General features: G+C 36.6%; 1 protein-coding gene across 7 annotated transcripts in view; it reads right to left on the bottom strand.

The window, feature by feature from the left end:
- The window catches only part of SCAPER (S-phase cyclin A associated protein in the ER), a 521436-nt gene that overhangs the window by 477929 nt on the left and 18446 nt on the right, over positions 1–25061 (bottom strand). For 5 of the 7 annotated variants that reach the window (XM_045058993.1, XM_023255046.2, XM_023255044.2 and 2 more), the window contains exons 3-4: positions 15544–15661; positions 3424–3494 (exon numbers count right to left, since the gene is read on the bottom strand). In XM_045058993.1, the coding sequence (XP_044914928.1) occupies positions 3424–3494; positions 15544–15661 (189 nt within the window). The remainder of the gene's footprint in view (positions 1–3423; positions 3495–15543; positions 15662–25061) is intronic. The other 2 variants (XM_045058994.1, XM_045058995.1) reach the window with 1 other exon arrangement.

Here is a 25061-nt window from a genome sequence, read left to right on the forward strand (position 1 = left end):
GAGTATATCTAGAATACCAAGTATCTACCTGGATTTTTTTCTATCCCTTTGTTTTTTGTCTTTCCTTGAAGTTTTAAATGTGTCCCTTGTAAGCAACATATAGCTCAATTTGAAATGAGAGATTTAGTTCAATCAACTGCCTTTTAAGTGGTGAACTTAACCTGTGCAGCTCCAGTGACACAACCAGTTAACACACAGTACTTGTAAGTAGTGAATTTAATCAGTTTACACATATTATGTTTGCTAATATATTTATGCTTAATATCCACCACCATCTTTTCTGTTTTTTATTTACCATAATTTTTCTTTTCTTTCTCTTGCCTTTTACGGGGTTGAAAAGCTTTGATTTATTTACTTCCTCTTTTCCTCTATTTGGAAATCATGGCTGCTTTTAGTAGATGGCCTTTTTATCATACACATTTACTTCATATTTTCCTAACAAAAACTTCCTCCTAAATAAGACAAGGATTTTATCACTCTAACTCCATTCTAACTCCCTACAATCTAGCTTTCATGTTAATATTGTCTAAAACTATAGTTCACTTTTCTGAATCTAATTGTGTGTGTTTTCAAACCATCAACTGTTAGTAAGATTTACGAACATATTTTACACATACCTTTTTATCACGCTCCTTCCTCCACGTTACCTTTTCTTCTTGAAGTTCATCTTTGATAGTTCCTTCATTAAGGGTCAGTGGGTGGCAAACACTTAGTCTTTGTCTAAAATATCTAAAAATGGCTTTATTTTACTCTTGCACTTGGCTGAGCATAGCATTCTGGGTTAAAAGTAATTTTGTCTTAAAACTTTGAATATATTGCTTCATTGTCCTTTTGTTCATAATAAGGCTATTAATCTGTCATTCCTCTGTAGTTTTGTTTACTTCCTGGTATTTTTATTTTTATTTAAAAAAAAAATTTTTTTTAACGTTTATTTATTTTTGAGACAGAGAGAGACAGAGCATGAATGGGGGAGGGTCAGAGAGAGAGGGAGACACAGAATCTGAAACAGGCTCCAGGTTCTGAGCTGTCAGCACAGAGCCCGACACGGGGCTCAAACTCACAGACCGCGAGATCACGACCTGAGGTGAAGTCGGATGCTTAACCGACTGAGCCACCCAGGAGCCCCGACTTCCTGGTATTTTTAAAGATTTTTTTCCTTAACCTTAACATTCTTCAGACTCCCTAGAATGTAGCTAGGAATATATCTCTTTTTACTTACCCTGCTCAGCTCTACAGTTATGCTCTGAAGCTCTTGGGAACTCAAAATGAGAAAATTTTTCAACATTATCTTTTCAAATATTCAATGCCCACTATTTATTCTCTACTTTCAACAGTCCTGGAATCCATCTTTCTTATTTTCCATCTCGTTAGGTCTCTGAGACATGTTTTAAATTCTCCACGGTAGTGTCTTCCAATTCACAAATTCCCTTTGTCCAATACAACATTTACTCCATTAATTATGGGGTTTTTTTTTTATTTCATTGACATTTCATTTATAAGATTTTTTTTTTTTAATTTTTTTTCAACGTTTATTTATTTTTGGGACAGAGAGAGACAGAGCATGAACGGGGGAGGGGCAGAGAGAGAGAGAGAGGGAGACACAGAATCGGAAACAGGCTCCAGGCTCTGAGCCATCAGCCCAGAGCCCGACGCGGGGCTTGAACTCATGGACCGCGAGATTGTGACCTGGCTGAAGTCGGACGCTTAACCGACTACGCCACCTAGGCGCCCCCACATTTATAAGATTTCTAATTGGTTCACTTTCATACATAAATGTTCAAAATTAATATCCATCTGTATTCTTTAAGAATTTTCCTTTTTGTTTGTAGTTATTCTTTCCTTTGAGAAATTTAAGCTATTTGCAAGTCTTCTCTAGGAAAATGCCTTTTCATTACCTCATTCACAGAATGTGTTATCTATATTTTATAACATTATTCTCCTCATGTGCTTTGACATTTTACATCACAAGTTCATTTTGAGTCTGAATTTCTCATATTTTTGTTCTTCACTTTGCTCACCCTCACTCCATGTGCACTAGTGTTATGATGACCATCATCTAGCCCACTCTGGAAGTGATCTCACTTCCAGAGGTCTTTTACTGGTGACTTAAAACTCTCACCCTTCAAGAATACAGATCCTGTCATAAACCACAGGCTACTCCCTTGTACTGCTTCAGACATCAATTCACAGGGCACAACCCCAGGAAGATTGTAGCTTTTTTTGCTTCTAATGTAGAACCCCACACAAGCCTAAAATTTTATACCATATCCTCCATCTGTTTTCCCATCATAATCAGGACATTTCAGCCTCCTTTACCCCTAAGATTTGTTGATTAGGTTCACATCCCCAACTCCACCTACCTGTCAATGTGTTTGTTTTACTTCTGATCCACAGAGATGGTCATCTTATTTTTGAAAATCCTTTATCTTTTTAATTAAAACTAATTTTTTTATCATTGATACCACTGTATGTGAGGAGTCAGGGATTTTCTTAGGAACTCACAATGACATTTTGATTAGAAGTTCCTGCTTTCCTTATGTGAATGAAGCTTTTGGCTTACAGAATCATATTGGTATATTTAATATCAAAACCAAAATAATACATATGAAAAGCATATATAACTATGCTTTAAGAGAAAATAACTATGAATTAAAAAGCGAACTATTCATATGCTAAAAATTTTTTTTAAATAAAGTAGGCTTGCATTCTCCAAATTTTAGTAAAGCAATGTGAAAATTTTTAGAGACAATACTCTTACTATTCTACAACCTAAAGACACTGTCATACCAAGAAAGAAAATCATAAAGAATTCACAAATATGGGATGTGTAGCAGAAGCATTAAGAGCATAAACTAGAAGAGGGGCGCCTGGGTGGCGCAGTCGGTTAAGCGTCCGACTTCAGCCAGGTCACGATCTCGCGGTCCGTGAGTTCGAGCCCCGCGTCGGGCTCTGTGCTGACAGCTCGGAGCCTGGGAGCCTGTTTCCGATTCTGTGTCTCCCTCTCTCTGACCCTCCCCCATTCATGCTCTGTCTCCCTCTGTCTCAAAAAATAAATAAACGTTAAAAAAAAATTTTTTTTAAATAAATAAAAAATAAATAAAAAAGAAAAAGAGCATAAACTAGAAATTAATGGCATGGGTTCAGATCTTGGCTTTGTCACTCACTAGCAAGTTATAGAACTTCTTCCTACCTCAGTTTCCTCATTTTTTAAATGAAGATAATAATGCCAACATTGAAGGACTGTGACAAGCAGCAATAAATTTATATTTGTAAAGTATTTAGTACGAGCTGGGTATACAGTACTATACACACATTTGTTAACTAAAGAATGTTACAATGATTTTTACATAAAGACAAAATACACAATATTTATTGTCTCAATGAAATTAAAACTCTATAAGTAGAAAGTTGTATATGCTGTACCTGTTTGGTATTTTTATGTGTGCCTTGAATTGTCCTCTTTGATTTTCCACCAGTTTGACATTTAGATTTTCCTTCAAGGCAAGAATAAATAGACAAATATAAAAGTCAACAAATGGATAATACAAAATTGAACTACACAAATCATTTGGACACTCTAACATATAATCTCCTTCTAGAGACCACAGAACAGTACAATCCATACATGGTCAATATAAAATTAAAAAAAAAAAAAAAAAAAAAAAAAAACTTCCATGGTACCAGAAACTGATTTTATTGAATGGCTTTCTCAGAACAGGAATAAATCAACTTCTTAAATAAGTCAGATATTCCAGTAATTTAAAAACAAGATCAAGTTAGTGATATTCCTCAACTTATAAACAGGTCTGAAAAATACTTCTTTGAATTCAAAATTTATTTTAACAATCAAATCAAGAATATTTTTTACCATTTAAAAACTCAGTATTTTGACTAATTTATCTGATTTATGAAATACACAGTTTTATTGGGAAGAGAAGTTTTCAGTTCCTTGTATTCTTGACATCATTTAGATCATTCTCACCTGTTTCTCACCAGTAGTTAGAAAGACACTAACTACTGGTGTTTTTTAAATTTTTTTAACGTTTATTTATTACTGAGAGAGAGAGACAGACAGAACATGAGCATGGGAGGGGCAGAGAGAGGAGGAGACACAGAATCTGAAGCAGGCTCCAGGCTCTGAGATGTCAGCACACAGCCCAGTACAGGGCTCGAACTCACAAACAAGATAATGACCTGAACCGAAGTCCGATGCTTAACCGACTGAGCCACCCAGGCACCCCTAACTACTGTTTTATAATCACTCTATTCTTGAGAGCAAGACAAAACAGGAATAAGATTCTATCTATAATGTATAATAGAATGATTTTCCTTTCTGCAAAATAATTTTGGACCAGGACCCCTGAAAAGAAGTATAAGTGAAGTGAGCCATAATACCTGTTAACAATTTAATCACACATAAGTGGGCCTCCCTCAAATGTTCTACCAGGGATAAAGGCATAGAACTACACTCACCTACACAGTCCTTATATTATTCATCCTTTGATTATAGAGAACAAGGTACCAGCAGATTTTTTAGAATATCCAGTAGAATAACCAGCTTAGAACAAGTACCAGAGAAAACAAATAAGAGAAGAAAACTATTAAAAACTGAATTATTATCCTTAGAAATATGTGAGTATATATTATAGCCATAAATAAGAACAAGATGCTATTTTTTAAAAAAGAAAATAAAAATTTTCCTATTACTGGCAAAGTTCTGACAATATAAAATAATCCTCAAAAATTATGAAGTTAACATTCTTCTTTTGTCATCATTATTTAGAAATTCAGAAAGTTCTGATTCTCTGTGCTCATAGTTCTGTTATTTTGAAATAAGCATGAATGAAGCTTTAAAATTGTACTGGCCAATTTCTTATGCACTTACATGCAAAATCAGGTTATATACAGAGATGTGATTCACTGTTGTATTTTCTTTAGTTTTATGTTTTTTGACTAGAAGAAACTTTAATAAACCTCAGATTTATATAATAAAATAACCCATGGAAATGGGAAAATAAAATTTCGTTAATCATATATAACAACCATAAGACAATCTTAGGTCTTATGTTATAACTTTTATAGTAAATAATATATATTCTCTATCAAATAATTTAAAAACGTAACAGTAAGCTTCCTTATGAAAATTTTGGCTAATACAGAGGGGAGAAGTTAAGATGGCAGAGCAGTATGGAGACCCTGAGCTTGCCTTGTCCCTGAAATTCAGCTAGATCAACATCAAACCATTTTGAACACCTTGGAAATTGACCTAAGGATTAACACAACAATCTGCATAACTTGAGCTACAGAACTCAGCGGATACACACTGCAGAGAGGTGAACTAGGGAAGAGAAAAGCCATGGAGGGTAGGAAACTGTTTTTGCAGAGAGAAGACAGAGAAAGGGGAGTGTGCAGCACATGAGAAGAGTGCAGGAAAAACACTCCCCTGCAAGTAGCTGGAGAGAAAGAAAGAGTGAAAACACTTGCAGGGGACTGAACAAGAAATCTGTTCCCCAAAACCACTGACAGGAAGAAAGGAGAGGGTTTCAATACCATCAGGATTATATAAACAGTGGGGCCCAGAGTCTAAAGTTCCGAAACTCAGTGCCTGGTGCTCTGGTGAAGAAATAAGGATGTAGATTCTCAGGAGCAGGCAGAGAGATCTAAGGGGTCCATGTGCCACCCCAGGAGAAGCGATTCCCCTGCTTGGAGTGCATTTGGTAGAGGCCACAAGGCCTGCCAACAGGCAAAGGTCCCAGCAGACCACAGAGGGCAGCCATGTTCGCTGGTACTGGGACAAAGACACCACAGTGTGGTGAAACCCAGTAACAGCTGTGTTGTGATTTGACATAATCTCTGACCCTCTTCTGCTGTGCGATCGCATGAACATTTTCAGGGGCAATCCCGCACCCAGCCATTGCTCAGCAAGAACCTCCCACAGGGAGTCAGCACGGGTCCAAGCCGGAGGGGTCTCTGAAGTGTGAGGATTTGAAACACAACCCCATCTGATATAAAATTCTGGAGGGAGGTGCTGCCTGGCAGGCGGACAGCTTGGGACACGCAGAGGGTAGAGGCTGAAGGTGGACAGAGGCCTGAGACAAAGGAGGGGTGCTTGATTGTGAACTGGTGAAAGTGCAACATTCCTGTGCCAGAGACTAGGGAACTGGGTGAAGCCATTTCCACTCTCTGCACACATTTGCACACAACAATGACAACCACAGTAAGCTAAGCAGTGAAACCTAGTGGAGAATAGAGCTGTTACACCAAGCCCCGCCCAACTGCGCCCTCCAAGCACATCCACTAGAAGACCAGCAGAAGTCACATCACATACTTAGTGAACAGATGGACTATACAGGGCTTCAAAGTTTCAGTTCTAGGGGAAACTGGATGCAACTTCATTAGGTTTCATTCTGTTTGCTGTTTTGCATTCATTTTTTTTGCTTCTGTTTTTGATTAAATTGGTTTTTTTTCATTCTTTCGTTTCATTCTCTTTAGTGGACACAAAGAGAAAAATTTATTTTTATTTTTTCTACTTTACATTTACTTTTTTTTAATTGTTATTCTATTTCATTTTCTTTATATCACTTTATTCTATTATACCTATTTTTAAAAAATTTTTAAATCTTATTTTTCTTTTCTTTCCCTTTTTTCTCTATCAAGATTCCTTCAACAAGCAGACTAAAAACACACCTAGGATATAGCTTCCTTTATTTGATTTTTGATTTTTGATTTTTTCATTTTTATTTTTCACTTTATTTTTTTCTTCTTCCAAAATGACAAAACAAAGGAATTTACCCCAAAAGAAAGAGGAGGAAGAAATGACAGCCAGGGGCTTAATCAACACAGATATAAGCAAGATGTCTGAGCTAGAATTTATAAGCACAATAATAAGAATATTAGCTGGGGTTGACAAATGCATAGAATCCCTTCCTGCAGAGATTTAAAGAAATAAAATCTAGTCAGGATGAAATTACAAGTGCTATAACCGAGATGCAATCTCAAATGTATTCCACGATGGCAAGGATGGATGAGGCAGAGCAGCAAATCAATGATTTAGAAGATAAAGAGAATAATGAAGCAGAAAAGAGGAGGTAAACAGAGCAAAAGATCACGATACAAGACTTGGAGAATTCTGTGACTTATTAAAAAGGGATAACATTCGAATCATAGGAGTCTCAGAAGATGAAAAGAGAGAAAAAGAGGCAGAAGGTGTATGTGAGTGAATTTAAGCAGAAAACTTTCCTACTCTAGAGAAGAACGTAGACATCAAAATCCAAAAAACCAGGAAACTCCCATTAGATTCAACAAAAACCGACCATCACCAAGGCATATCGTAGTCAAATTCACAAAATACACAGATGAGAAAAGAATCATGAAAGCAGCAAGGCAAAAATGTTCTTAACCTATAAGGGAAGACAAATCAGATTCGCAGCAGACCTATCCACAGAAACTTGGCAGGCCAGAAAGGAGTAGCAGAATATATTCAAAGTGCTGAACCGGAAAAATGTGCAGCCAAGAATTCTTTATCCAGTAAGGCTGTCATTCAAAAATAGAAGGAGAGATAAAGAGTTTCCCAAACAAAAACTAGAGGAGTTCATGACCACTAAACCAGCCCTGCAAGAAATGTTAAGGGGAACCCTTTGATTAGAGAGAAGACAAAAGAAAACAAAAAAGACCAAAAGCAACAAAGACTAGAAACAACCACAGAACATCACCAGAAACACCCTCTACAAGCAACACAATGGCACTAAACTCATATCTTTCAATACTCACTCTAAATGTCAATGGACTAAACATTTCACTCAAAAGACAGGGTATCAGAATGGATAAGAAAATGAGACCCGTCTATATGCTGCTTACAGGAGACTCATTTAGAACTAAAGACACCTGCAGATTGAAAGTAAGGGGATGGAGAACCATCTATCATGCAAATAGTCATCAAGAAGAAAGCTGGAGTAATTATACTTACATCAGACAAACTAGATTTTAAAATAAAGACTGTAACAAGAGATGAAGAAGGGCATTATATGGTAATTAAGGGGTCTATCCAGCAAGAAGATCTAACAATTATAAATATTCATGACCCCAATGTGGTAGAACCCAAATATATTAATCAATTAATCACAAACATAAAGAAACTCACTGATAATAATACCATAATAGAAGGGGACTTCAACATCCCAGTTAGAGCAAAGACAGATCATGTAGGCAGAAAATCAACAAGGAAACAATGGCTCTGAAAGACACACTGGACTGGATGGACTTAATAGATATATTTAGAATTTTCATCCTAAAGCAGGAGAATACACATTCTTCTCAAGTGCACATGGAATATTCTCCACAATGGATCACATACTGAGTCACAAATCAGCCCTCAACAAGTACAAAAAGATCAAGATCATACTTTGCATGCTATCAGACCACAACACTATGAAATTCAAAATCAAACACAAGAAAAAATTTAGAAAGACCACGAATATTTGGAGATTAAAGAACATTATACTATTTCATAAAAAAAAAAAAAAAAGAACATTGTACTAAAGAATGAATAGGTTAACCAAGAAATTAAAGAGAAAATTAAAAAGTACATGGAAGCCAGTGAAAATGAAAATATGACAGCCCAAAACCTCTGGGATGCAGCAAAGGCAGTCATAAGAAGGAAGTACACAGCAATCCAGACCTTTCTGAAGAAGGAAGGTCTCAAATACATAACCTGACCTTACACCTAAAAGAGCTGGAAAAAGAACAGCAAATAAAGCCCCAAACCAGCAGATGATGGGAACTAATAAAGATTAAAGCAGAAATCAGGGGCGCCTGGGTGGCGCAGTCGGTTAAGCATCCGACTTCAGCCAGGTCACAATCTTGCGCTCCGTGAGTTCGAGCCCCGCATCAGGCTCTGGGCTGATGGCTCAGAGCCTGGAGCCTGTTTCCGATTCTGTGTCTCCCTCTCTCTCTGCCCCTCCCCTGTTCATGCTCTGTCTCTCTCTGTCCCAAAAATAAATAAACGTTGAAAAAAAAAATTTAAAGCAGAAATCAATGACAACAAAATTAAAAATAAGAAAAAAAAAAAAAAACAGAACAGATCAATGAAACCAGGAGTTGGTTCTCTGAAAGAATTAACAAAATTGATAAACCTCCTTTTGATCAAAAAGAAAAGGGAGGGGCACCTGGATGGCTCAATAAATTAAGCATCCGACTTCAGCTCAGATCATGATCTCACAGTCCATGAGTCCAAGCCCCACGTCGGGCTCTGTGCTGACAGCTCAGAGCCTTGAGACTGATATGGATTCTGTGTCTCCCTCTCTCTCTCTGTACCTCCCTGCTCGTGCTTTCTCTCCCTCCATCCCTCCCTCCCTCTCTCTCCCTCTCTCTCAAAAATAAACACTAAAAAAAAAAATTTTTTTTAAGAAAATGGAAAAGAACCCAAATAAATAAAATCATGAATGAAAGAGGAGAGATCACAACCAACACTGCAAAATTATAAACAATATTAAGAGAATAGTATGAGCAATTATAGGCCAACAAACTGGGCAATCTGGAAGAAATGGAAAATTCCTAGAAACACATAAACTACCAAAATTGAAACAAAAAGAAACAGAAAATTTGAACAGACCCATAACCAGTAAAAAATTGAATCAGTGATCAAAAATGTACCAACAAACAAGAATCCAGGGCTGGATGGCTTTCCAGGAGAATTCTACTAAGCATGTAAAGAAGAGTTAATACCTTGCTGTTCCAAGAAATAGGAATTGAAGGAAAAATTCCAAACTTGTTCTATGAGGCCACCATTACCTTGATTCTAAAACCAGACAAGATCCCACTAAAAAGGAAAAGTACAGACTAATTTCCCTGATGAACATGTATGCAAAAATTCTCAACAAGATACTAGGAAACTGGATCCAACAATACATTAACAGAATCATTCACCACGATCAAGTGGAATTTATTCCTGGGATACAGAGCTGGTTCAATATCTCCAAATTAATCAATGTGATACATCGCATTGATAAAAGAAAGGATAAGAACCACATGATCCTCTCAATAGACGTAGAATACAACATCCTTTCTTGATAAAAAAAACTTTTATACAAAAAAATAGGTATAGAAAGATCACACGTCAAGATTATAAAGGCCATATACAAAACCCACCACTGATATCATCCTCAATGGGGAAAAACTGAGAGCTTTTCCCCTAAGGTCAGGAACATGACAAGGATGTCCACTCTCACCACTGTTATTCAACACAGCATTGGAAATCCCAGCCTCAGCAGACAACACAAAGAAATAAAAGGCATCCAAATCAGCAAGGAGGAAGTCAAACATTCACTCTTCGCAAAGGACATGATACTCTATATGAAAAACCCAAAAGACTCCACCAAAAATTGTGAGGACTGATCCATGAGTTCAGCAAAGTCACAGGATATAAAATCAATGTACAGAAATCGTTTGCATTTCTATATACCAATAATGAAACAGCAAAAAGAGAAATCAAGGACTCAATCCCATTTACAATTGCACCAAAACCATAAGATATCCAGGAAGAAACCTAACCAAAGATGTGAAAAGTCTATACACCGAAAACTATAGAAAGCTTATGAAATAAATTGAAGAAGACACAAAAAAAACATTCCATGCTCATGGATTGGAAAAGCAAATATTGTTAAAATGTCAATACTACCCAAAGCAAGCTACACATTCAATGCAATCCCTATCAAAATAACACCAACATTCTTCACAGAGCTAGAACAAACAATTCTAAAATTAGTATGGAACCAGAAAAGACCCAGAATAGCCAAAGCAATCCTGAAAAAGATAACCAAAGCTGGAGGCATCACAATTCCGAACTTCAAGCTATATTACAAAGCTGTAATCAAGACAGTATGGTACTGGCACATAAACAGACACACAGATCAATGAACCAGAACAGAGAACCCAAAATGGATCCACAAATGTATAACCAACTAATCTTTGACAAAGCAGAAAGGATATCTAGTGGAAAAAAGATAGTCTCTTCCAGCAAATGGTAAGGGGAAAACTAGACAACAACATGCAGAAAAATGAACCTGGGCCACTTTCTTACACCATACACAAAAATAAACTCAAAATGGATTAAAGATCTAAATGTAAGACAGGAAGCCATCAAAATCCTAGAGAAGAAAACAGGCAACAACCTCTTTGACCTCAGCCACAGCAACTTCTTACTTCCCTCCATGCAAGGGAAACAAAAGCAAAAATGAACTATTGGGAGGGACCTCATCAAGACAAAAAGCTTCTCCACAACAAAGGAAACAATCAGCAAAACTAAAACGCAACCAACGAAAGGGGAGAACATATTTGCAAATGACATAGCAGACAAAGGGTTAATATCCAAAATCTATAAAGAACTTAATCAAACTCAATGCTCAAAAAACAAATAATCAGTGAAGAAATGGGCAAAGACATGAATAGACACTTTTCAAAGGAAAACATCCACATAGCTAACAGACACATGAAAAAATGCTCAACATCACTCATCATCAGGGAAATACAAATCAAAACCACAATGAGATACCATCTCACACCTGTCAGAATGGCTAACATTAACAACTCAGGCAACAAGCGATGTTGGCAAAGATGCAGAGAAAGAGGATCTCTTTTGCACTGCTGGTGGGAATGTAAACTGGTTCAGCCACTCTGGAAAACAGTATGGAGGTTCCTCAAAAAATTAAAATAGAACCGCTCCTATGATCCAGCAATTGCACTACCAGGTATTTATCCACAGGATACAGGAGTGCTGATTTGAAGGGGCACATGCACCTCTATGTTTATAGCAGCACTATCGACAATAGCCAAAGTATGGAAAGAGCCCAAATGTCCATTGATGGATGAATGGATAAAGAAGATGTGGTATATATACACAATCAAATATTACTTGGTGATCAAAAAGAATGAAATCCTGCCACTTGCAAAATGTGGAGGGAACTAGAGGATATTTGTCAGAGAAAGACTAATATCATATGATTTCACTCACGTGGAATTTAAGATACAAAACACATGAACATAAGGGAAGCAAAAATAATAAAAACAAAAGGAGATAAACCATAAGAGAACTCTTAAGTACAGAGGACAAACTGAGTGAGGGTTGCTGGCAGAGTGTTGGGTGGTGGGGAGAGCTAAAGGGGCATGGAGCATTAAGAGGACACTTGGGATGAGCACTGGGTGTTATATGTAAGTGATGAATCATTAAATTCTATTCCTGAAATCATTATTACACTATATGTTACCTAACTTGGATTTAAATTTAAAAAAAAATTTTTTTGGCTAGAATAGAGCTAAATATAAAAAAGATAAATTTGGGATGCCTCAGTGGCTCAGTTGGTTAAGTGTCTGACTTCGGCTCAGGTCATGATCTCACAGTTCATGAGTTCGAGTCCCATGTCAGACTCTGTGCTGACAGCTCAGAGCCTGGAGCCTGCTTCAGATTCTGTGTTTCCATCTCTCTCCGCCCCTCCCCAACAGTTCAATAGTCCCATCAGTTCATTCGCTCCTGCTCTCTCAAAAAATAAACATTTAAAAAATTTTTTAAGACAAATTTAATTTCCCTCTCTATTCAGTAATTTTTGATTCAAAGTAAATTTTGTTCCTTAAAAATATCTAGGAAGACTGGCAAAGAAAAGCTACTGAGGGAGGACTGGTCCAAACAGATTTTTTTTTTTTTTAATGTTTATTTTTGAGAGAGAGACCGTGTGTGAGCAGGGGAGTTGTCAGCACAGAGCCCAATGCAGGGCCTGAACCCTCGAGCCGTGAGACGACCTGAGGCAAAGTTGGATGCTTAACCAACTGAGCCACCCAGGCACCCCTAAACAGATATTTTAATATACTATAATGCCTCTATAATTAAAACAGCATGGCCTTCATACATGAATGAACACCCCAGTGAAATAGAATATAACTACATATGGAAATTCAATTTATGATAAGCTGACATCTCAAAAAAAATGGGGCCAAGATAGACTTTATAGTAAGTGATGCTGGAGCAACTTGTTTACCATATGGGAAAAGATAAAATGAGACCCACAACTCACACAATATGCAAGAATAAACTACAAATGGATCAGAGATAAAAGTGTAGAAAGTAAAATACAGATAAAATAAACTTTTAAGTAAAAAAGTATAAAAAGCAAGATAAAATGTAAAAAATAGGTAAACATATACAGAGAGAGAAGGAGGTAAACCATAAGAGACTCTTAAAAACTGAGAATAGGGGCGCCTGGGTGGCGCAGTCGGTTAAGCGTCCGACTTCAGCCAGGTCACGATCTCGCGGTCCGGGAGTTCGAGACCCGCGTCGGGCTCTGGGCTGATGGCTCGGAGCCTGGAGCCTGTTTCCGATTCTGTGTCTCCCTCTCTCTCTGCCCCTCCCCCGTTCATGCTCTGTCTCTCTCTGTCCCAAAAATAAATAAACGTTGAAAAAAAAAAATTAAAAAAAAAAAACAAAAAAACTGAGAATAAACTGAGGGTTGATGGGGGGTGGGAGGGAGGGGCAAGTGGGTGACGGGCATTGAGGAGGGCACCTGTTGGGATGAGCACTGGGTGTTGTATGGAAACCAACTTGACAATAAATTTTATATTTTAAAAAATATATGTAAACATAAAGTAAATTCAAAAGAACAAAACACAGATGAACTCTTATATGGCTTGAAACATCCTGCTGGGTAAGGGTGTTCTCAAAGAAGAAAAATATGTCAAAAGGAAACAGGAGCCAACTTAAAACAGGTCTCCCACTGACAGAACAATTAAGACAAACCTAGAACAATTTAAGCATCAAAACAGAGTGATAGATTATAACTTTAATTTTTTTTTTAACGTTTTTATTTTTGAGACAGAGAGAGACAGAGCATGAAGGGGGGAGGGGCAGAGAGAGAGGGAGACACAGAATCTGAAGCAGGGTCCAGGCTCTGAGCCATCAGCCCAGAGCCCGACACGGGGCTCAAACTCACGGACCGTGAGATCGTGACCTGAGCTGAAGTCGGACACCCAACCGACTGAGCCACCCAGGCGCCCCGATAGATTATAACTTTAAATAAGAAATTAAATTAAATTAGAAATCATGACCCCACGCAAATTTAAACAAATATAAACTTACACATATAAATACAAAGAAAAGAGAAAGCTCTTCTTTACATTAGAATGTCAGCTAATAGGGGCATCTGGGTGGCTCAGTTGATTAAGCGCTGATTTTGGCTTAGGTTATGATCTTACAGTTTGTGAGTTCAAGCCCAGAGTCATGCTCTGTGCTGACAGCTCACAGCCTGGAGCCTGCTTTGGATTCTGGGTCTCCCTCTCTCCCTCTCTCTCTCTCTGCCCCTCATCCACTTGTGTGCACACACTCTCTCTCTTTCAAAAATAAATAAACTTTTTAATAAAATGTCAGCTAGGGGCACCTGGTTGGCTCAGTTGGTTGAGCCTCCAACTTTGGCTCAGGTCATGATCTCATGGTGCAGGAGTTCAAATCAGGTTGTCTGCTGTCAGCTCAGAGCCTGCTTTGGATTATATGTCCCCTCTTCTCTCTGCCCCTTCCACACTCACGTTTTCTCTCTCAAAAATCAATAAATCTTTTTTTTTAATGTCAGTTAATAAGTATAGAAGGAACGCTGAGGTTAGCAAATCACCATTTTACAACCACCAGAGTAATAACTTACTCAGCTAAGAATTATCAACAGAAGCTGAAAGTAGTGGGTAGACTGTTTTAAGAGATATTTACATAGTTTCAAACTATCTTACCACATATTACTTATTAATTACAAATGAAAAAGTTAGTCACTTAACAGTAGAGAAACTCAGAAGATAACCAAGTGGTAAATGTTGACATCGATAGTAACAAAACAAAACCACTATCTTGTGCCTCCTATGATGCCCTGAAAAGGACACAACATAATTTCTACATATCCCTCCAAAAATATATAACTGAGTCTAATCATGAAAGGACATCACACAAACCCACTATGAGGAATATTCTACAAGCCCTCAGAAAATTTCAAAGTGAGGTGCCCTTTGGCACACTCCACCCTCCTTTTTTCTATATCCCCAGACAATCTTCTGGATCCCCAGGATCTAGGCAGTGCTCACAATCATTCTACCCATTGAAGTGAAAGAACTAGTTCAAATAATAACTAAAGAAATACACTCATCTTTTATTTTCTAAAACATTATATTAAACTATACCTAGGTAACTGTGGTGAATACAGTAAAATTTTAAAGCCTCTTTATTTTCAGAAGAATTTAACAAAAGAAAAAAATCTAAATCTCCTATAACTTAAAAAAGAAAATTAATATGCCGATCATAACCCACATTCCTTCCTATGTGAAAGAGCAAAACTAATACTTTCATGAAACCATTTGTATATTAGCTAAGATAAAAAAGCAACAGAAAAGTTATTTCCTATTTAATGTAACATGCTAATTTGCTCAAGAGTTTGAATTGTAAACTGTTTTCGGTCTATCTACTGTTTAGGGCTAAATATATCCTCCTAATTTACAACAAAAATGAAACTTTTTAAAAACACATACCATCATCATCTTTGCTTTCTAGTGGAACACTCCAAGCTATCAGATTTCTTGCTGTACGACCCTCCTCCGCAACTATTCTCCTTACTTTGTCATGACTATTAGAGCGCTGGAATGAAGCCTATATAGAGAAAAGAGAATATTTATTATACTATTAGATTAGTCAACATATAAAATATATTTGGCTGACAAATTCCTTATTTCTCACATTTTCTCATAAAGGAAACACTTAAAACTAATTTGGGATTGAAAGATTAAACGAGGAAAAGAAAGTAAGTCAGAGATTTTTTATTTCTTTTTTTTTTAATTGTTTTTTTTAACGTTTATTTATTTTTGAGACAGAGAGAGACAGAGCATGAACGGGGGAGGGTCAGAGAGAGGGAGACACAGAATCTGAAACAGGTTCCAGGCTCCGAGCTGTCAGCACAGAGCCCGACGCGGGGCTCGAACTCACGGACCGCGAGATCATGACCTGAGCCGAAGTCGGCCGCTCAACCGACTGAGCCACCCAGGCGCCCCAGAGATTTTTTATTTCTAAAAAGACTGATTTTACAACTTTAAAAATAAACAAATTACTTCAAGAATAAATACAATCTTCAGTTTGGAAATGTGCTCTTCTAAGAAGCACAAATACTGCTGTGTACACACTGTAGCACCACCACTTACGTATCACAGGTCTGATACCTCTGATTTTAATCCCACGCGTAGGGCTGATTTTACTCTTTCCCTTTCTTCATTTGTAATTTCTTTCTCTACCAGTGAGAAACTCAGTTCTCATTATCTAAATTTACTTACATGTTCAATTCTAACATACAAATAAAATAGTTTCATAATTGCGAGCCCACAACTCTGAGAAACATATTAAGATTACATTTCTATAAAGTTCTTATCTTTAGCCTTACAGCATCCAAAGTACTGCATTTTGTTTTCCAAAATTACTTAAATTAGTACTTCCCATCCTCACCACTTTCAGTGTGATTACGTTATTCACATTCCATTTTGGGTTCTCCTCACCTACTGGTTAATTTTAATTGCTTGTTTATTGCGGGAGTATGTGAAAGAAAGCAATACATTATTCTCAAAGAAACTGCTTGACGAGTGGTATGACTTGAAGAGAGGAAAAAGGCATTACCCTCTAAAGCATGGGTCAACAAACTTCTACAAAGGGCCAGATAATAATTTATTTCAGGCTTTGCAGGCCATACAATCTCTGTGACAACTACTCAATCATAGTTTTTGTATGAAGGCAGCCAGAATTTAACTTCTACATCTTTAAAATAAATACCTACCCCTACATTCTTTCATTCCTCTGACTTTACGCCGGATATACACGTGGCATCTACTTACCTAACTCATAAGCTTACACCAAAACTCATTAATCTGTGACCACTATTCCAACTCCATCCTGTGCAAAATTCTTGAATCATCTCTATTCCCATACTTTCCAATAAATTTAACACAATAAAATCTCCTTTTGATTAAACACATCTCCCAATGATTATTAGCTCTATAGATAACTTAGATTGGCATCTATCATTTAGGTTACCTAAGCATTGTTTAACCAAGGAGTATAACTATTTCTTTCAGGCCAGATGAACAAGTTTAAGTAGGTGGCCTGCTTTTCAGCTCTTTTTCCGATAATTTCAGATATTTCCAATAATTATGCAATCACATAAAATCTTATAGGTAGATAAATGGAGATACATATCAGATCACAAAATCCATCATTCTATACATTATTCTCTAACTCAAGAGTCTTCATAAATTCATGAATTTCTAGGAACTAAAGTTATCACAAGATAGCAATGCTGCAGTAATGTCTGAACAGAAAACTGGAAATCTAATATTCTTTTCTTCTATAAATGTTTCAGTTCTACCATAAATTTTGCAAAGTTAGTTCTTTCATATTCAGTACACATGCACACATTCAAAGAAAGAGCTACTAGCTCAAGACTTTATTTTAATTCTTAATTCTAATATTTCATATGCAAAACCAGTATAACATTCATCTTACGACAACGCCTGACTGAAAATCATTTTTCCATAAAAGTATAGGTGCATTCTGTAATATATGCTGAGTGAACTCTTCAATAAACTAATAAATTCTAGTCATTTTTAATAACCCTATTATTGTAAGGATGTCAGTAGTAACTTAAAGTACAGTAGTTTTAAACATTTTAATCTCAGCATCAGGGCTTGGTATTCAATAAATGACTCTGAGATACTTCATAACATTACAGATTATCTATTTCAAACAAAATTTTCATCTAAGTTCTTTTCTTCCAGGAGACTTAAACAAAATATATTATTTTCATCCAAAGTCACAGTGTGCCACCTAGTGCCATATGGAGATTTTGCAGAGGCTTGTTCAAATACTAAATGTTTCAATAAAAGGAATAAATATCAGTCTTGAATTAAAGTTTTTACGTTTAACTCTCAGTTTATGATTTATGCATACAATTTCTGACTTGCTCCTAGATTGGGAAAAGAAGTTTCAACCTATTTTTCTCCTGAATAATTTCCACTTTAAGCAACTTGGTTCATAATCCTGAACTGGTTTCAAGCACCATTTATTAAATTTTTATGTTTGTATCTCCATAAAAGTATCTACTCCTTATAAATTCTTCAAAATCCATCCATAATACTACTTGCTCATAAAATGAAATCCCCATCCTTTTTAAGATGGTTTTTCAGCTTTTCAAATAATTCAGGAAAGACCTTTGTTTTTTTTTAATGTTTTTTATTTTATTTTTGAGAGAAAGAGAGACAAGCAGGGAAGAAGCAGAGACAGGGAGACAGAGGATCCAAAGGAGACTCCACACTGTCAGCATGTCCCCATGTGGGGCTCGAACTCATAAACCACAAGATCATGACTTGAGCCAAAGTCGGATGCTTAACCCACTGAGCCTTACCCAGGTGCCTCAAGACCCTTTGTTTTAAATTCCCACTACTAAGCCCTTCATATTTTAAATAGAATGAAGATAAGATTACCAGTCACTGAACACCAGGAGTACATTAAAACTCTAAGAATTGTAGCATTTACATTTTTACAAACCACAAACTTATCTCAGAAACTGAGTAACTGGTTCAATTTCCCTAACAGAATGATAACTTTGTCAGATCTTACTGGTATTTCACATCTTTCTAAAGACTGAATAAAGCCATAGATGAACTGAGGCTATCTGGACTATCACAATGGACAAAAATAAATTGCAATTTTATATGAGCTACTTTGTTTTCAGATCTGTTAGAACAGTTATCAAATATTACCAATTCTATCCCTACATATATCTTGAAATTATAAATCCACTAGTATCACCCTAGTCTGAGCCATTACCATGTCAAGCATAAATTATTATAACAGCCTCTGGGACAGAGACAATAATATGTTCACCAAAACCACTAGGTTTTTCTCCTACTACAAAGCTAGATAACACTTTCTGGTTTCTTACAGATAGATGACCATGTGACAACAAAATGTAATAAAAGGCATCTAAATTGGCAAAGAAGAAGTTCAGACTCACTTTTTGCGCATGACATGATACTCTACATGGAAAACCTGAAAGACTCCACCAAAAAGCTGCTAGAACTGATACATGAATTCAGCAAGGTTGCAGGATACAAAAATCAGTGTACAGAAATCGGTTGCATTTCTATGCACCAATAATGAAGCAACAGAAAGAGAAATCAAGAAATCGATCCCATTTGGAATTGCACCAAGAACCATAAAATACATAGAAATAAATGTAACCAAAGATGTAAAAGATCTATATGTTTAACTATAGAAAACTTATGAAAGAAATTGGAGAAGACACAAAGAAATGGAAAAACATTCCATTCTCATGGATTGGAAGAACAAATATTGTTAACATGTTGATACTACCCAAAACAATCTACACATTCAATGCAATCCCAATCAAAATAACACCAGCATTCTTCACAAAGCTAGACAAACAATCCTAAAATTTGTATGAAACCACAAAAGACCCCAAACAGCCAAAGTAATATTGAAGAAGAAAACCAAAGTAGGAGGCATCACAATCCCAGACTTTAGTCTCTACTACAAAGTTGTAATCATCAAGACAGTATGGTGTTGGCACAAAAACAGACACACAGACCAATGGAACAGAATAGAGAACCCAAAAACGGACCCACAAATGTATGGCCAACTCATCTTTGTCAAAGCAGGAAAGAGTATCCAATGGAAAAAAGGCAGTCTCTTTAGCAAATGGTGCCTGGAGAACTGGACAGCAACATGCAGAAGAATGAAACTGGACCACTTTCTTACACCATACATAAAAATAAACTCAAAATGGATGAAAGACTTAAATGTGAGACAAGAAACCATCAGAACCCTAGAGGAGAAGACAGGCAACAACCTCTTTGACCTCAGCCATAGCAACTTCTTACTCGACACATCTCCGAAGGCCAGGGAAATAAAAGCAAAAATGAGCTATTGGGATCTCATCAAGATAAAAGACTTCTGTACTGCAAAGGAAACAATCAACAAAACTGAAAGGCAGCTGACAGAATGGGAGAAGATATTTGCAAACGACACATCGGATAAAGGGTTAGTATCGAAAATCTATAAAGAATTTACCAAACTCAGCACCCGAAAAATAAACAATCCAGTGAAGACATGGGCAGAAGACATGAATAGACACTTTTCCAAAGAAGACATCCAGATGGCCAACAGACATATGAAAGATGCTCAACATCACTCGTCATCAGGGAAATACAAATCAAAATCACACTGAGACACCACCTGACATTGGTCAGAGTGGCTAAAATTAGCAACTCAGGAAGCAACAGATATTGGCAAGGATGTAGAGAAACGGGAACCCTCTTACACGGTTGGTGGGAATGCAAACTAGTGCAGCCACTCTGGAAAACAGTATGGACGTCCCTCAAAATACTAAAAATAGAACTACCCTTTGACCTAGCAATTGCACTACTAGGAATTTATCTAAAGGATGCAGGAATGCTGATTCATAGTGGCACATGTACCCCAATGTTTACAGCAGCGCTATCAACAACAGTCAATGCTAAGTGAAATAAGTCATTCAGAAAAAGACAGATATCATGTTTTCACTCATGTGCAACTTGAGAAACAGAAGACAATAGAGGAAGGGAAGGACAAATAAGTTACAAACAGAGAAGGAGGCAAACGATAAGAGACTCTTAAATACAGAGAACAAACTTTGGGTGCCAGGGTGGTTCAGTTGGTTAAGTATCCAACATCAGCTCAGGTAATGATCTCACGGTCGTTGAGTTTGAGCCCCACCTTGGGCCCTGTGCTGATAGCTTGGAGCCTGGAGCCTGCTTCAGATTATGTCTGTCTGTCTGTCTGTCTGTCTCTCTCTCTCTCTCTCTCTCTGACTCCTCCCCTGCTCATGCTCTCTCATTCTCTCTCTCTCAAATATAAACATTAAAAAAAAGTTAATAAAAAAAAAGAGAACTGAATGTTGATGGGGGTGAGGGGTTGGGAGTGAGGAAAATGGATGATGGCATTGAGGAGGACACTTGTTGGGATGAGCACTGGATGTTGTATATAAGTGTTGAATCATGGGAATCTACTCCCGAAGCCAAAACTACACTGTATATACAATGTATGTTAGCTAGCTTGACAATAAATTATTTAAAAAAAAAAAAAAGCAAAGGGATAGAAAAACATCATGCAAAGGGAAGAGAAAGCTGGAGTAGCAATACTTAAAAAATAGACATTAAAACAAAGACTGTAACGAGAGACAAAAAGGATACTACATAATTATAAAGAGAGCAATCCAACAAGAATATACAACAATTGTAAATATTTATACACCCAACATGGTGGAACCCAAATACATAAGGCAGCTAGTATGGAACACAAAGAAAGTAAATGACAGTAATTCAGTAATACTAGGGGATTTTAATACCACACTTAATGTCAACAGATAACTCATCCAAAGAGAAAATCAACAAGGAAATAGTAGCTTTGAATGACACAATGCACCAGAAGAATTTAACAGATATATTCAGAACATTCTATCATAAAACAACAGAATACACATTATTTTCATGTGCACAAGTAATATTCTCCAGAATAGATCACGTGTTAGGCCACAAAACAAGTCTCAACAAATTCAAAGAGACTGAAGTCATGCCACGCATCTTTTCCAACCACAACACTACGAAACTAGAAATGAACCAAAAGAAAAAACCTGGAAAGAACACAAATACATGGAGGTTAAATAACATGCCAAAAACTCAAACAAAATAAAAAAAAATACATGTAGACAAATGAAAATCATAACACAACGGTCCAAAATCTTTGGGATCCAGCAAAAGCTGTTCTAAAAGGGAAATTTAGAGCAACACAGGTCTACCTCATGAGGAAAGAAACATCTTAAACAACTTAAACTTTCACCTAAAGGAATATGAAAAGAATAACAAAATCCAAAACCAGTACAAGGAAGGACATAATAAAGATGAGAGAAGAAATAAATGAAACAGAAACTAAAAAACCAACAGAACAGAACAATGAAATAAGGAGCTGGTTTGTTGTTGTTGTTTTTTTAAGTTTAATTATTTTGAGAGAGAGAGAGAGAATGCAAATGGAGGGGGAGGGCAGAGAGACAGAGACACAAAGAATCCCACGCAGGCTCAGCACTGCACTGCACCTGATGTGGGGCTTGAACTCACGAACCACAGATCATGACCTGAACCAAAATCAGACGCTTAACCAACTGTGCCACTCAGGTACCCCATAAGGAGCTGGTTCTTCAAAAAGATCAACAGGAGTGCCTGAGTGGCTCAGTTGGTTAAGTGTCCAACTTCAGCTCAGGTCATGATCTCAAGGTTGGTGAGTTCAAGCCCTGTGTTGGGCTCTGTGCTGACAGCTCAAAACCTGGAGCCTGCTTCTGATTCTGTGTCTCCCTCTCTCTCTCTCTCTGCCCCTCTCCTGCTCTCTCTTACTCTCTCAAAAATAAACATTAAAATTTTTTTTAATTAAAAAAGTCAACAAAATTGATAAACCTTTAGCCAGACTCATCAAAGAGAGAGACAGAGAGGACTCAAACAAAATCAGAAATGAAAAAAGGAGAAATACCAACAGAAATAATGTAAATACAAAGAATTGTAAAAGAATATTATGAAAAATTATATGCCAACAAATTGGACAACCTAGAAGAAATGGATACATTTCTAGAAACATATAATCTACCAAAAATGAAATCGGAAGAAATAGAAAATCTGAACAGAGATGCCTGGGTGCCTCAGTCAGTTGAGCAATCAACTGTGACTCAGGTCATGATCTCACGATTCCCAAGTGTGAGCCCCGTGTTGGGCTCCATGCTGACAGCTCAGAGCCTGGAGCCTTCTTCACTTTCTGTGTCTCCATCTCTCTCTGCCCCTCCCCCACTATTACTCTATCTGGTACCCGTAAGAATGCTCTCAAAAAAAAAAAAAAAAAAAAACATAAAACATTAAAAAATTTTTAAAAAAATCTGAACAGACTGATTACCAGCAATCAATGTGAATCAATAGTCAAAAAAACAAACTCCCAAAAAACAAAATCCAGGACCAAAGAACTTCAACAAGCGAATTCTACTCAACATTTAATGAAGAGTTAATACCTATACTATCAAACTATTCCAGAAAATAGAAGAGGAAGAAAAGCTTCCAAATTCATTCCATGATGCCAGCATTATCCTGATACCAAAATCAGATAAAGATGTTACAAAAAAAGAGAACTACAGGCCACTATCTCTATTGAACACAAGATGTAAAAACCTCAACAAAATACTAGCAAACCAAATCCAACAATATAAAAAAAATCATTCACCACGATTAAGTGGGATTCACTCCTGGGTTGCAAGACTGGTTCAATATTCACAAATCAATCAACTTGCTATATCATAACAAGAGAAAGGATAAAAACCATATGATCCTTTCAATAGATGCAGAAAAAGCACCTGACAAAGTACAACATCCATTCATGATTAAAACCCTCACCCACGTAGGTTGAGAGTTAATATATCTCAACATAATAAAGGCCATATATGAAAAACTCACAGCAAACAACATCAAAAACTGAGAGCTAAGATCAGGAAGAAGACAAGGATGTCCACTCTTACCATGTTTATTCAACATAGTCCTGGAAGTCCTAGCCACAACAATCAGACAAGAAAAAAATAAAAGGCATCCAAATCAGTGAGGAAGAAGTAAAACTTTCACTATTTGCAAATGAATCATACAACATATCAAAAACCCTAAGAATTCCACCAAAAAACTACTAGAACAATAAATAAACTCAGTGAGGTCACAGGATTCAAAATCAATACACAGAAATCCACCGCATTTCCATAAGCTAATAATGAAGTAGCAGAAAGAGAATTAAAAAAACAATCCCATTCACAATTGCACCAAAAATAATAAAATACCTGGAAATACATTTAACCAAAAAGGTGAAAGACCTATACTCTGAAAACCATAAAACAATGATGAAAGATATTGAAGACAACACAAATAAGTGGAAAGATATTCCCTGCTCATGGACTAGGAGAACAAATATTGTTAAAATGTCCCTACTACCCAAAGCAACCTACAGATTTAATGCAATCCCTATCAAAATACCAACAGCATTCTTCACAGAACTAGAACAAACTAACCTAAAATTTATATGGAACCACAGAAGACCCCAAATGGCAAAAAAAAAAAAAAAAAAAAAAAAAACAACCCAACTTGAAAAAGAACAACAAAATTGGAGGTATCACAATCCCAGATTTCAAGTTATATTACAAAGCCATAATAATCAAAACAGTATAGTACTGGCACGAAAACATAGATCAACAGAACTGAATAGAGAGCCTACAAATATGTCAACAATTTATGGTCAATTAATATTTGACAAAGGGAGCAAATATATACAATGGGGAAAAAGTCTCTTCAACAAATGCTGTTGGGAATAGCTGACAGCTATGAGCAAATCAATGAAACTGGACCACTTTCTTACACCATACACAAAAATAAATTCAAATTAATTAAAGACTTAAATGTGACCTAAAACCATAAAAATTCTAGAAAAAAGCACAGGCAGTTTATTTCTCTGACATTGGCTATAGCAGCATTTTTCTACATATGTCTCCTGAGGCATGGGACTACATGAAAATAAAAGCCTTCTGCACAAAGGAAATAATCAACAAAACTAAAAGACAACCTATGGAATGGAAGAAGATATTTGCAAATGACATATCTGATAAAGGGTTAGTATCCAAAATATATAAAGAACTTATACAACTCAACACACAAAAAAGCAAATAATCCAATTAAGGAATGGGCAGAGGACAGAACAGACATTTCTCAAAAGACAGACAGCTAACAGACACATGAAAAGATGTTCAACATCACTGATCATCAGGGATATGCAAATCAAAACCACAATGAGCTATCACATCACACCTGTCAGAATGTCTAAAATCAAAAATGCAAGAAACAGCAAGTGCCAGTGAGGATGTGGAGAAAAAGGAACCCTGTGCACTGCT

This window comes from Felis catus, chromosome B3, assembly GCF_018350175.1.
Source record: "Felis catus isolate Fca126 chromosome B3, F.catus_Fca126_mat1.0, whole genome shotgun sequence".
Taxonomy (NCBI): domain Eukaryota; kingdom Metazoa; phylum Chordata; class Mammalia; order Carnivora; family Felidae; genus Felis; species Felis catus.